General features: G+C 39.6%; 1 protein-coding gene across 1 annotated transcript in view; it reads left to right on the top strand.

Annotated features, from left to right (window-relative positions):
• Window positions 1-259: 259 nt before the first annotated feature.
• Window positions 260-11,963, top strand: part of TNKS2 (tankyrase 2) — a 34,786-nt gene continuing 23,082 nt past the window's right edge. Inside the window, exons 1-7 of the mRNA XM_050898688.1 lie at window positions 260-461; window positions 6,476-6,700; window positions 7,676-7,771; window positions 8,085-8,121; window positions 8,430-8,505; window positions 9,856-9,950; window positions 11,152-11,218. Of these exons, the coding sequence (XP_050754645.1) occupies window positions 260-461; window positions 6,476-6,700; window positions 7,676-7,771; window positions 8,085-8,121; window positions 8,430-8,505; window positions 9,856-9,950; window positions 11,152-11,218 (798 nt within the window). The remainder of the gene's footprint in view (window positions 462-6,475; window positions 6,701-7,675; window positions 7,772-8,084; window positions 8,122-8,429; window positions 8,506-9,855; window positions 9,951-11,151; window positions 11,219-11,963) is intronic.

Genomic DNA, 11,963 nt, shown 5'->3' with positions numbered 1-11,963 from the left:
GTCGCCCCACTGCGCATGCTCGCCGCGGCCTCCCACGCGTGCGCGCTTCGCCTGTCGGGTGGCGCCTGCGCAGCGAGGCCGGCAGTGGTGGTGGTGGTGGTGCTGCCGCCGCTGCGTCCGCTCCGCCCGGATCCCTCCGCCGCGATGCGCTGGGCCCAGCGCCCCGCCCAGCGGCGCGTGTCGAGGGCTGCCGCCGCGTAGGGCTGCGGCCTGTGAGCGGGGCGGCGGGGGCTGCTCGGCCGCCTCCGGCGGGCCCGGCATGGCGGGGCGGCGGTGCGCGGGCGGGGCGGCCGCCTTGGCTGAGGCGCCGGGCTGCGGCGCAGCGGCGGAGCCGGCTCGGGAGCTCTTCGAGGCCTGCAGGAACGGGGACGTGGAGCGGGTCAAGCGGCTGGTGCGGCCCGAGAACGTGAATAGCCGGGACACGGCGGGCAGGAAGTCCAGCCCGCTGCACTTCGCCGCAGGTACCGGCCTGAGGCCGCCGTTACCGCCTTTGTGGGGAAGGGGGAGCCCGGGGGGCAGTGCCGCCGGGCGCCAGGCCCGCTGCCGGGCCGCGCACCTCCGCCTCCTTCGGCGCGGGGCCTGGGCAGGGCCGGGCCGCGGAGGAGCCCTGGGTGGGGTGGGCGGCGGCGGGCCCCGCCGCAGGGGGTGGGCCCGGGCGCAGCGGGGGTGTCGGAGCGCTTCGCCGGCCCCCGTGTGCATCCGACGCCTGTCCCCTGGCTGTGGCCGTCTCTAGGTGCGACGCCCGCTCTCGCGTGGCTGATTAGGTGTCCCACGCGGTGGTGGTTGCTGAGTGGTACAGGTGGCGTCTGGTTTCTCTCTTTTTCTTTTTTTTTAATAAGTCTCAGATGGCGTTGAGGACATCTGGACTGGGGTTTAGATTGTTAGTGTTGTGGCATGTGAGCTCTGACAGGTGACATATGTCCCAGGTACTGGTTCCATTGATTTCACCAAGCCTGCTCGTTTTTAGAATTTCACCCATGAAGGGTGCCTGTCAGATAACACCGTTTCTAAGCTTTTTTTGCATTCTTATCTTTAACAAATAGACTTTGTTAATTCAGGACTTAGATACACAAACAACTGACATCACAGAACAACTGCTTTCACTGGCAACAGACCAGAAGATTGTATCCCACCTTTTCAGACAAAGACCTGACTGTGACTGTTGTTTTCATGTTGTTTGTTTTGATTTGATTACAGAGTTAGATGTAGGACCCCAAGGCTGGCAGGCTGCAGAAGACAGCAGCTTCTTTTCAGCTAAACAATATGGATAGTAATAAAGATATTTGTTTCTTCACTGAATTGTTTTGGAAAAGGTTTCTACTTAAGGTGTCCTTTCCTCGTATTCAGTGGACTTAACAGGTCTAAGTTCTTGAAAGCATCTTCAGGATAGCTGCATTTCACAGATTTAAGAAACTTGATCAACAAGAGAGCCCAGGAGACAAAATATCCTGTCAGAGGAAAACAGTTTTGCAGCTATCTTTTTATATGCAGCAGTCCTGCCTGTTCACTAATAAACTCTGAACTTCTAAACAAATTAGTATGTTTTACAGCATTTTGGAGAAGTGAGGGGTTTTCTGTTTTGTTTTGCCTTTTTTTTTTTGTGCCTAAGGAATTCCTCATGCAATATAGTGATCTAGTTTATTTCTCTGGACAGGAGTGATTTGTCTTGACTTTAAAAAACAGAACTCCTGATCTATAGGAAGCTTTTTCTTTAAAAAAATGCATAGCAATAAGTTCATGTAGTGAACAGGTTGGTGTGTAAATGGGAGAGGCCATTGCCATGCTTATGTCTACTTCAGACTTGATACAGGGAAATTAATTGCTCCTCTCACAAGACTGTAGGAAATGCCAAAAGTTTCTGGTTACCATGTGACACAAAATACTTGTATAATTTCTTGATTTAACACTCTTCCGCTGCTCCAGGTAGAACTCTGCTGTTGTCAGCCTACCTGCAATAGACGCAGTGTGAAAGATGGACATAAGTAACTCCTGGATTTTGGGATTATTGGTTTTGTTTTGTTTTGCTTTTCCCCCATTATTCACAGTTGGAGTAACACTAGCTTCTTTTGTCTTCTGTCTCTAAAGGAATTACATTCCAGGAAGTAAATGCAAAAGCCTGTTGTATTCTTGCTTTGTTTAGCCTACGTGGCTAGGTATTCTTAGAAAATACATTACAAAACTGACTAGTTTCATTCAGTTTCAAGACTTGTTTTATGGAAGAGGTGGAGCTGAAATATGAAGATAGGTTTTGTATTGCCCTTTTTTCTTTTAGTGGCATTCTGGGGTCTGAACTTGGGTTCCATTTTTTAAGTCTTTTCCCAGATCTTACCTAGCAATTTAAAGAAATAAAACAAATTCCTCTTTTTCCATGTGTAATTTTGTAAAGGTAGATTTTAAAATATATTAAAATATATTTTAAAAAATACTGCAAGCTCTCCCTGAGCATGTGTCAATATTAGAAGTAATACATATTGGGATCTTGGTGAAGGTTGCTCTTTGGATTTTATAGTACACAATTGTATGTGTGATAGATAAGTTGTATTGAAGCTTAAGTCAAGAGCCCACCACCCTTCGCAACATAATAGGCTCAGTCCTCTCTCACCATAAGCTGCATATACTTCCTCAAGTCAATCCTTTTTATCACAATGTATGTCAAACTTGAAAGTATCACAAGGTTTTAGGGACTTCGCAGGAACCAAAATGCCCTTCCCGCAAACTCAGATTCATTGAAAAAATGAACACCTGGGGCAGGGGAGAAGAATCGGAATTCAGTTGTTTGTTAGCTTTTCATCCTGTCAAAATTAGGTGAATGTCAATTATGACACAACAGTGACTGTAAATAAATATTTTTTAAAAAATTACATACAGTTACAAGTTTCTATTGTGATTAATATTCAGGATTTGTCAGCTAAAAGTTTGTAACTTTTCAGGGAATGAGTGCAGTGAGCTACTCAGCTGTCGTAGATGGTAGAAGAGTGTCAGCTGGAGGCCCTGAGTAGCCCTTCTACTTCACAATAAGAAGTAAAGTGTTCATGATGATGAGGCAGTTATCTTGCACAGTTGCGAGCTGTGATACCATTTAGTTGGTCTTTTGACAGAAGCTCAAGAGCCAAAAAAACCCCCCACCCCTTAAAAATGACAATGTAATTTTTTTTAAAAGTGTTGAAATTGTTTTTGCAGCAGTGGACTAATGGCAAAGGGGAACTGTTACAGTAGGTAGTGGCTCCCTTCCCTGTGTCAGCAAAGGCTGTCCCCTCTTTCCACTCTCAGTGAAAACGAGAGAGGAGGGAGAGACCATCGTACAGAGTTTGGCCACCTCCTCTGTACACATACATCCTTTAGAAAATAATGAGAAAATACTTCTCTCTCCATATATGGTGCCCTCTTGTACAGATGCTTCCACAAGGAAGTAAGGAATCCCTGCTGTGCACTCAGTGCTGAAGAGAAGTTACAAAAATTGGTGTGATGCAAATGAGCCCGTCTCAACATTAAAATAACTACATTTAATAAAATACTATTAAAATATAGTTTAGGGGTGTTACTATACTTAGGGTATTTTCCAAATAGATGCAGGCTTTGCGCAGAGAGAAACTAAGGGTTGCTTATGAACTGTATCTGATTGAAGCTATGTACTAAATAGAGGGCATCCAGGTGAATTCTCTGTGCCTATAATGAGGTTTACTACAGCTGATTTTCAATTATGGTATTGATTCCTGCTACGGTTGGCGTTTTACATTCAAAAACATGGCTATACATCAAAGCTTTGAGGGACAGGAATGCCTTCTGTACAAGAATGAGTGGTTTAGTTACCAGATGTGTAACTTCTGGACAGAGAATTTGATCAGAGGCTTTTCTAACATAACTAAAGCAGTTCTGGAAAACATTTTTTGGTACTGAAAGAAGATGATACCAAGCAGTCTGTCATCAAATAACAGCTTTGATGATCTGTTTGCAGGACTCTGGTGCTTGTGAAAAGTTTCATCTGAGTAGATCCTCGAAGAATTTAGCAAATTTTGAGTATACATGCAAACTAGAAACAGAACTTTTTGAAATTTTGAAGATGTAAGAAAAAATCAGGACACATTTAAGAAAAATAACTATTTATAATATCTAGTTATGAAAGCTAAATTTATTCAAGAATGAGAAATATGCTGCATATAATTTACTATATAGACAATATGGCTGCATGGGTATACGTTGTATAGGTGCTGATTTTTTTTTTTTGGCGGCAGAAATGTGCATGCATGTGCAGTGAATATGGCTTACTGTGCCTGCGCAGATAAATTGTTTTTGCATGGACCATACGTCTGATCCAGTTCTCATCTCAAGTGTGCTGAGCTCCTGTTCTCTGTTAGGACAGGCAAGGTGCCTTCTGTTAGTTATAAGATGAGTAACTGTAATGTGGAGACTCAAAAGTGAATTTGCTGTACAGTATGTGGTTCTATCGAAGTCAAGGAGCTGGCAAGCTAAGATTTTTGTTATTAGTAATGTATTTTGAAGAATTGAAGCACATCACCAGTATAGTCTTATGACTGTTACTTGAAAATACCTTGGAGTTCATGCTGGGATTAAAAAGTTTCACATAAGATTATTTTTATAATAATCAGAAATCTGTGGGGAATATGGTTCCTTACCAGGCTTTTGAGGGAAGAGGAGGAAAGATAGAATTTAACAAAGGCTTTTCTGAGTAGCTTTCCTGGCCCCTTTATCTTTGGCATATACAGCTTGTATAGGAGATCTCCTCTCAGCAAGTAGGATCCAGAAATTGCTTAATAATGGCAATGTTTGTTTTTTGAGCTCCTAATAGCGAAGGTGAAAGTGCTTCTTGCTCCAGGGTTTCAGTAGCTGTCAGTCTGGGAGAAGGATTTACTCAACGGTCAGGTTTAGTGAAGAACATGCTATGAAAAAGTTCAGTTGCAACTAAACTACAACTAAAAAGTTCAGTTGTAACTAAAATGCTGACACCTCTCATATGCTTCTGTGACTTTGTTGCTGAAGTGCTGTGTAGTTAACCTAGAAACCATGTTTATTCCTGATATGGTTACATGTACTGATACCTACCTACTGACATGGTATGATTTGTAACAAAGTTTAAATTTGCTACTGTCTGAGTATCAGTGGTGTTGGCAACTGTGTGATGATTCAGTCTGAGGGAAAAGCTCAAGACTTCATCCACACCCAGGTCTTGATCTCTTCAGGAAAACTGTTTGCAACTCAGATATTTAAAGCAAGGAAGGCCAACTCCTGCACACACGGGTTATTTTCCCAGGCACAAGTCTGATACATACCAAAATGTGGCTCTTACCTGCCCTAATAATCCCCGAGACCCAAAGAGACCTTCATGAAACCTTTGAGGGATTTCTGTAGGCAGTGGCCTTTGGAACATAACCAGATGGACATAATGGCTGGAAGCAGAAATCCTAAGTCATTCTGGCCTCTTGTGAAGGTATTAAAGAAAACATAGGTACAGTTTGATGTCCTGGTTTATTTGCTGTTATATAAATGTGCAAGATACAGCTGAAATTAAACAACAGTAGCTATAGAATTGGCTTATAAGAGCAATTATTTATGATATGTTTCCACCCCCAAATGTAGAAGTGGGCATATTTTTTTGCTGTCTACTAACTTGAATGACAGGTTTGTAAAAACAGTGCCTCAGAAGGTATAAGAACATTTTTGTGCTTCAGTCATCATCAAATATTTATAATCATTTGAGACATCACTGAAAATAGATGTTATGAATGTCTTTAAATTATGGTTGTGCATACTCTCATAATAAATTTCTTCAATAGAGAATGGTCTCAGATAAACTTGTGTGCCTAAGGGTTTTCTTAAGTGATCATTTAAAAGATGGAAACTGTGTGCACATTATGTTGATTATTCCTTAGAAAGCAAATAGCCATGCTTCTAGTTTTAACCTGAGAGCAGTGCTGCTTACTTGCCTTTTTAAAAAACAAGCAACATGTTTCTGTAAAATACTTTTCATGTTATATGAATCTTTTTTTAAAAGCTTAGAATATGAATTGTACATGCATCAGCTTGTAGCCCAGTCTCATCCTTACTGCTCCCAGGGCTCATCTATCGGTCCATCCACAAACTGGCTGTGGGTTGGCAGAGTATCATACAAAATATTGTTCAGTTTAATAGCCATATAAAATGACTAAAAAAGAGGTTTTGTCATCAGTGTTGTGTTCTTTTTGTTATGTTTTCAAGAAGCTGTTGACTCATGGGAGCCCTGTCAAGATATTCGTTGTTTCAGTAATCTTGAATATTATTTTTCTACTGATTTTAATCTAATTTTTAGGGTTTTCAAAAATAGCCTTAGTGTGTAAATGTTCCTTTAGTAAAGACTGCCAGTTGTGGTTGTTATATAGAGTGGTTACTGTTATTTAGGTTTGTTGGTTTAATCTGGGTATGTGGGACAGGGAATTCTTTTACCCGACCCTGACACCTTTCCTCCTTTTATCTCTTCCAGGTTTTGGTCGGAAGGATGTAGTTGAATATTTACTTCAAAGTGGTGCCAATGTCCACGCACGAGATGATGGAGGCCTTATTCCTCTTCACAACGCTTGCTCTTTTGGTCATGCTGAAGTTGTCAATCTTCTCTTACGGCATGGTGCAGATCCTAATGCTCGGGATAATTGGAATTACACTCCCCTTCATGAAGCTGCCATTAAGGGCAAGACAGATGTCTGCATTGGTAATTTTCTCCCACTCTTTCTGTGACTGACTCATTTCTTTTCACTGTGAAAAATCAAGAACCTTTTAAAGACTGTTTTTACTATATGAAGCTATGGCAGGTATAAGGATTAAAACTAAAAATCTGTCATAAACTTAAATGTATATGCCATTTTTATAAGAAACAAGTTTTTAGATCTATTTTTTGTAATTGCCTAAGTATAAAGGTTCACATTGACATCATCGGGAAAGAGCTTTAGAGTGACGTGATGGAGCTAGATTCTCTTCTGCTTCAGCCTAGAGTCTTATGCTGCCTTCTGCTGCTACTCACAGTGCAGTGGAAAGAACAGAACTGGTTTTAATAATGGATTCATTCAGTCGCTGTGTGTAGCAGCCATGTTAAATTAGTTAAGGGTGGGAGCTAAACTTCAATTATATTGACCACTTGTTTTGCCTACACAGTTCTTAAGAGTTAGGAAGAGGTAGAAAGTTAGATATGTGGTCAAGAAACTAATTTTTTGATTGTGTGGTTTGCTCTTATTTACTTTCTTAAGGAGCACATCTGGAGAGTTGTATATATAACATTGCCTGTTTGGCCCCAGTTTGAGTGCAAGATGCACGGCCTGCTACTGCTGTGTACAGTTTAGGGCATAGTCATTTGTGGATTTGAGGCAGCATGCTCTGGAGCTGATGGGAGGTAGCTACTGTATTTTCGTGATGTGTCAGTCATAGTCTTTCAACTGAGACTGCCTCCTGCCAGTCTGTGGTTGTTCCATTTCTACTCTGCTTTTCTCTCATAAAATGTGTCTAGGCATGTTTCAGTAGTTAAACTGTTCACAGATGACATTAAGGAATTCTGACATTAAAAATTTGAGAGGGGAAGTTAGGATCAGTAGCTGGATGTTTCTTTTGTTGCTTGCGGCTTACAGTAATGATACGTCTCATAAGCCTTGTCTTATAGAATTGTTTTCTCATGGAAAACTTTGGCATTCTGTAGTACTGCTGCAGCATGGTGCTGAACCAACCATCCGGAACACAGATGGACGAACAGCTTTGGATTTAGCAGACCCGTCTGCAAAAGCAGTGCTGACTGGTAAGTGATACTCTTTAGATTACATTCATTCGACTGTTATTAGTCATAATGTAATACAGTATTTTGGGTTTTGTCTTTCTGATATTAATTTAACTTCTCTCTGTTTTAGAATTCTAAATAGAAATTCCCGTATGGCCTTCATGTTCTCAGTCATGGGATGTGTTTTGGATAAATAGTTTATTGTGCTAGTTGAGTAATGGACTGTCAAATTTTTAGCACTTAAGTTCTCTAAAATTTTGGAAGAGGAGGATAAGTAGTGAACTTCACGTGTGTAGATATTTAACGCCTAAAGAAACTCCCTTTTGTCTTCCAGGTGAATACAAGAAAGATGAACTCTTAGAAAGTGCCAGGTATGCATGTTTGGAAGATATCTGGAATTTAGTTATATTTTCAGAATTGTATGTAATGAATATATATATTGGCTCTTGAGCTGGCATTCCATCTAGATGCTAAGCTTTGGCTGTTATCTGTGAATAAAGCTACAAAAATAGTTATAAATACATTTTTGCTTTCCCTTTAATGCTGACAATACAGAAGTGAATGTATTACTTCGGGACAGATCTGCTGAATACTATAGCAAGGAAAAATATAAAAACATAATAAGCTACTAAAAACTGGAATAAAAATATTTCTACCAATTTCATATCTTGTTTTTCAGGAGTGGAAATGAAGAAAAGATGATGTCTCTTCTTACACCATTAAATGTTAACTGTCACGCAAGTGATGGCAGAAAGGTATTTTTGTTTAAAACCTGATTTAAAATTAGTTCACTCTTACATGTTTCACAGTTATTGTTTGACCAGATTTTAAGAATGTTAAACATAGATTCTATCTAATTTCTTTAATATATGTGGGAAAATAAAATTGTACTTCTCTAGCAGCTAGCTGATTTTTTTGTTTGTTTGTTTTTTAACCTTAAAAGGACTATGTAGGTATTTCCATCTAGGAGCAATAAACAAACACCTTTTCAATTGGAACTTCTGCTTGACCCTCATATCTGCAGTGATAAAGAAGGGAGACCTTTTCATAGATTCGTGTTGCTATCGCAAAGAGATACACACAGGCCCCTTATTTGCCATACACCCTAGGCAAGTTATCGCTGCTGTTTCAGGAACAAGCTATTCATCGCTATAAGCGTTGGTAAAGAACTATGTGAAAAATGTTCACAATCTCCATTCTAAAAAATCCTGATAGTCTCCTGGGTTCAGCCCCTAGCCTACCAAAGGTTCAGATTATTGAGTATCAATTTTTGTCATCCTCATTGTTCTCATTAAGTATGTGTGCTCATTCACTTAAGTTGTATTCGAATGAATTTACCTGTGTAAGGCTTTGTGGTAAGATATTGGGATCGCCAAAACACCTATGCATCTCTATTTTCTCATCTTCTAGTTACAAGACTCATCCTCTAGGAACTGTACAAACCCAGTTCAGTTGATGGGTTTGTAAAGGAAGAGGATAAGATTTCTCTTCACTAATCTGTAGCTCTGCCCTTAGTGCTGCTGGTGGGTATGCTTGAGTGGGTTTGCTAGAAAAGATCATAGAGAAGTTACCTGACTGCTCTGTGGAGGGTGAGAATTTAGAAGAGAAGATTAAGTTTCCCCCACACCCCACTAACTTACTGCACTCACAGATGTGGATAACAATCTCTGTTGATAATTTCTAAACTTAATCTATTGATTGGCAGGGGGACCTCTTTATAATTTAGCAGTTGTTGTTTCTAATGGCCATCTTATTTCCCTTTTCACAAGGGACATAGTTTGTCCCAGCAAAGTATTTATAGTTATGGTAGGCTAAAACACAAAAATGGACTGCGGGATTCAAAAATCCTTTAAGAAGGCCTTCGTTGCCAGAATGTATTGGTGATGGAGTAAATTCAGGATATGTGTTTAAGATGACTGCAAGAGTAGTTAGTAAACAATAAACATAGTTATCAAATGTCTGATTCAAGCACTTTGGTTTTTTTAACGTTGCAAGTATTTTAAGGACTTCAGTAATTAGTACTGTTAACAAGTTTTAAAAAAAAAAATTATAAAATCAACCCTTGATTTTGTGTTACTGATTACTTCTACATTCTGTCATTTCAGTCTACTCCTTTACATTTAGCAGCTGGGTATAACCGTGTAAAAATAGTACAGCTCTTACTGCAACATGGGGCTGACGTACATGCTAAGGATAAAGGGTAGGTTCATTTTTCCTTTGTTCAGAATAAACAGAATTTGTTAAAAATTGAGATGAAGTAAAGAATAGTAATACTATTTCAACCATGAAGAATTTCTAACTTGAGACCATTATGCCATCTTTAACCTTTCTGTTATGACAGAAATGCAAAGTGTACAGACTTAAGACTTGTGAATCAGTAGAATCCAAATTGAGCTGACCATAGAACATGCTGCCTTTTAGGTATCACTAGCCAAATTATTATCTTGTTTAATGAAATACATTCATACAGCACTGTGAAGTCAGCAAATATTTCAATGACCAAGTCAATCTTAATTTTATTTCTACTTTTAAATTTCTGTGCTGCTTTTTGCAAAGAATGTGATAAAAATTGAAGATCTGTTTCCGAGAGGTTTTATTTGGACTACATTTTCAAGCATTTGGTTGTTATGTCAGGAAATGTGGTGAAATATAGACATGCTAAGTTTATTTAGTTACATAAAATGTAATGAAAAACCTATTTTTAAAATGTGTGTTTGTGTACATTAAAGATTATGGAAAGCAAACTCTTATTCCTCTTTTTTCCTAGGTTCCCTTCACAGCTACATAAACAGCTGCCTGATCAGACAGCTTTAATTGTACTCTTGGGGTTGGAATTCACTTTTGTCATTTCTCCCTTACTAGCCCACAGTGAAAGAATTCACTTTGGGCAATTTCTCACTTTGCTCCTAAGACCACTGGGTCTGAGAGAGTATGAAGCTGGCTTTAAAACCTCTGTAGGTCTGCTGTCACTGTAGAATATTGTACAGTTACCTAAATGTTAGCCAGTAAGACTTGTTTAGTTTCCAAGGAAGAAGATAATCTTACAGCAGTGTTCTTGTGAAAAAGGAAATAATTACTGTCACTCCTGAATATCCCCTGCAGATAGTTCTTCCTGCTTAGAGTTCCGAGTCTGAGTGGAACCATTTCATTTGCAGTAAGACGGTGCAATTAATTTCTCATCTTCTGATTATTTTAAACGTTTATTGTTCTGAAAAATGCTGATGGGATTTTCTGGGTTCTTCTCCAGCTGCTTCTTTCCCCTCAACTTCATTTGAACACCTCTGATTATTTTTGTAAAACGTTCAAGGTGCAACATAGTACCATTTGCAATGTTACAGATGCATTTGGAATTGAAATATGCATACTAAGATAATCATCCTCCTGCTTTCTCTCCTATATAGAGATTTGGTGCCACTTCACAATGCCTGTTCCTATGGTCATTATGAAGTAACAGAGCTTCTAGTAAAGGTTGGTCTTTGAAGAGATTAAATTGCACATTATTAAATAAGAACGGTTTATAATAAACTAATGCAAGTTGCATTTTTTTTTTAATTTTGTACTTAGATTTACAAAACTTAAAGAATGATAGATTGCTTTTGCTCTACATGTTAGTGATTATTAAGCTGGAGCTACGGAATGTTCTGCTTGCAAGGAAGCTTTTTTTCTTATAAATGTGCTTTCTGTTTTTAACTCTCTCTGCTCTGAAGTTGAATGTTTTTGTACCACCAAGTAAGTACTTCCTACCTCAACCTTCCCACCCTCACCCAAAAAACCCCACAAAAAAAGCCCACAAAAAACCCCCAAAAACTGAGCAATATTGTGAGCAATAGAAAAATATTTCAGGGGAGAGAGTATTAAGAGATTTTTGAAAAGAATAATGGTAAAGATCGTAAATGTTTTAAAATGAAAGAATAATCAGTCTCTTGAGGGAATGAACTTTACAACATCAATTCTGGCCCTGAATTGTAGCGTTCACCCCAAACAAAGAAAAATGTGTCAGTTTTCCTAACGTAAGTGAACTCTCGGAACTGAAGTGGCTTATCTGGATTATGTTAATCTTGAAGATAAAGTATGATGCGCATTAAACTAATGGCTCGAAGATGTGGCCTGCAAAAATCTGTGAGTGTTGTCCACCAAGGGACTTTTGAACTGTGCCCATTCTCAGCTGCTACAGCAAATCATGATCATTAGAACAGTTGGGGGTGTTCTGTTA

Source organism: Gymnogyps californianus, chromosome 6 (genome assembly GCF_018139145.2).
Source record: "Gymnogyps californianus isolate 813 chromosome 6, ASM1813914v2, whole genome shotgun sequence".
Classification (NCBI taxonomy): Eukaryota; Metazoa; Chordata; class Aves; order Accipitriformes; family Cathartidae; genus Gymnogyps; species Gymnogyps californianus.
Note: the sequence above shows the minus strand (reverse complement) of the source record. Positions and strands in the feature narration are given on the sequence as shown.